The following is a 2,660-nucleotide window of genomic DNA, read 5'->3' as shown; positions in this document are numbered from 1 at the left end:
CCACTCAGACCTATTGTAGACTATACAGGCTCCATAGGTTACAACATATCGAGAGCACTTGCAGACATCTTACAACCCTTAGTTGGCAACACTGTCCATCATGTCAAGAATTCCAAACACTTGGCGGAGGAGATGGAAACCTGTACGATAGGGGAAGATGAGATATTTAATTCGCACGATGTTGTATCACTCTTTACAAACACACCCATTGATTATGCCCTGGATATAATCAAGGAGAGACTGGTAGGTGACTCTAAATTAAAATCAAGGACGCTGTTATCAGTAGATGACATCATAGAGCTTCTGAAGTTTATAGTCAACACAACATATTTTGTATTTAGGGAGCAGATTTACCAGCAGCTATTTGGCACAGCGATGGGTAGCCCAGTGTCTCCAATTGTTGCTAATTTGTTCATGGAGCACTAAGAACAGCAGGCTATAGCAACAGCAACCATTAAACTGTAAACCCTCCGCCAGTAAGTAGAACAAACACGGATGGACGGTAGAAACGTGGTTTAATAGTCGAACGACAACAAGGCCGAAGAGGGCGGCCGAGATACCCATGATGCAATGCTACCTAAATACAAACAAGCCTACTGGCGTGACCACTTTCTCTCTCTTTCCTTTTTTTTAACACAGCAATAGGCAAGCAAACAGCAAAAGAAAACAAACAAACAAACAAACAACGATAAACTGTCCGGGGAAAAAGGGCAGGTCAAAACAACAGTAAATGAGCAAATCCAGTAAATTGTTTCCGGAAAGTGAGACAGTGTCAATGTTAAGTGAAACGTATCCTAAAAGAGGATATAGTCCGCCAAATGCTTGGGAGGGCGACGGTCCCTCTGCGGTCTTCCCTGGTGACGCTTTTCTATGGATTCTTCCTGGCCACACTGTTCTGACTCATCAGCTATATCGTACGGTATAGGCTCTCGGTATGCCATCTCTGGGGATGTGTATGTATCCGGTTCTGCAGGTAGGGTAAGTTCTATTGGCGGCTTAAGAGCATCGGTGCACATGTTAGGAGGCTCAGCGGGTGGTTCCCGTGGTGGCTTTTCGTGACAGCTAGCTGAGCACTGTCATAAGGCATGTTGCTGGCGCTCAGAGGGATGGCATATTCACTTACCTGGTGGTCCTCTGAGTAATGGTCCATGTAGATTGTATCTGGGCGGCAGGTGACTTGGCTTTTAACTTTATAACATTCGCTGTGTTTGACTTTGTAGGAGGACGCTCTCAGTTGCGATCCTGTAAACTTTTTGATGAAGCACCATTCTCCATCAATGCTGGTAACTAAGTATCTGCTTCTTGCTTGCGACTTATTCTGGTCACCATGGAGGTAAACCAAGTCCCCGACTTCTATAGTCTCGTGACGAAATGTCCCATCATGTCCTTTTGCTTTTTGACTGTATGGATGGTTGACTATGCGTTGGTTGTGCTGTTGGATTATGAGGTTGCGGTCTGAGAGTGGTATCTGGTCATTCGTGAATTGATCGCGCTGTGTCCACATTTCGCGGGCGGAAAGACCTCTGCTCCTTATGCGTGAGTTTAGGCGAGCAGTGGCAATGCTCAAAATGAGTGGAGTGACTGGACCACCAGAGGGCTCTTGACGTAGAAGCTCTTCCTCCAATTCATACACTGCCTTCTCAGCCACTGGGTTCTTGTTTTGGTTTTTGGTCCGTCCAAGTTCTAGGCCGATACGGAGTTTGTGTAGCGTGCCATCAGAAGTCAGAGCCTGGAAACCAGGTGCTGGATCGACACGAATAACGGCATTAGGGCCATCTAGTGGGGCGTAGTTCCATGGTGAGACGTGCGAGGGCGTCACGTAAGGTTGAGTGCTTCTCATCGTCAATGATGCATGTGGACGTGAAAGAGGTGGTGGTTTCGCGCAGTATAAAGATGAGTTGGCGGTTGCGTTTGAGGACATCTGCTGCGAACGAGGTGCCTACACATTCTGGAACATTGTCAGTTGACTGTTGGAGAATATTTCCTGGCAACTTCTTCAATGATGCACAGATATGGCACGATTCGTATACGTGGTCAATGTGTTTCTCCAAGTCAAGCGCATAAAAATGACGCTTCATGACCAGTTTGAGCTGGTGTTTTGATGGGTGATCTAGTTTGATGTGTATGGCAGCAAGAAGGCCATCAAGTACAGCACGTGGGACAACAATCAATTCTGATGTATGACGGAAGGGTTCATGGTGTTTGACTACAAGCAGACCATCGTTTGCGATTGTAGTAGTACTGAGATACCGTTTAACATCTTTGACATTTGTAATCTTCTTGGAGGGTCTAGTTCCCTGTTTAAGGTGGGCATGTACACGGCGTAGATCAGGACACTCTAATTGGATATTGATCCAAGCTGCTCTGCTGGCAAAGGGTAGTCGTACTTGGCCGTTGATGATGTCAGAAACGGATAGCGATCTGACCACTGAATCTTCTGTACGCTGTATGAATGTGCATATTTGGCAACGAGGCTCACTGCAAGTAGGCGCGTTGCGGCTTGCGAAGTCGGATGGAATATTGGCAGAGCCGGAAAGGTGGCAAACAGTGACTTGATATCTGCTTACAATGGATAGGAATGACGTGACACGTGGACTTGCTGAAAATTCACCACGGCATAGCTTGTCAATGGCTTGGACACAGGGTTTACTATCTGTGAG

The 2,660-nt window shown here is 46.5% G+C and overlaps 1 protein-coding gene across 1 annotated transcript in view; it reads left to right on the top strand.

The window, feature by feature from the left end:
* Nucleotides 1–426, top strand: part of LOC139127254 (uncharacterized) — a 690-nt gene extending 264 nt beyond the window's left edge. Inside the window, exon 1 of the mRNA XM_070693166.1 lies at nt 1–426. This exon is cut by the window's left edge and continues 264 nt beyond it. Within this exon, the coding sequence (XP_070549267.1) occupies nt 1–426 (426 nt within the window).
* Nucleotides 427–2,660: the final 2,234 nt, after the last annotated feature.

This window comes from Ptychodera flava, unplaced genomic scaffold (genome assembly GCF_041260155.1).
Source record: "Ptychodera flava strain L36383 unplaced genomic scaffold, AS_Pfla_20210202 Scaffold_30__1_contigs__length_3116999_pilon, whole genome shotgun sequence".
NCBI classification, from domain to species: Eukaryota; Metazoa; Hemichordata; class Enteropneusta; family Ptychoderidae; genus Ptychodera; species Ptychodera flava.
This window is presented reverse-complemented; position numbering and strand designations above follow the sequence as displayed.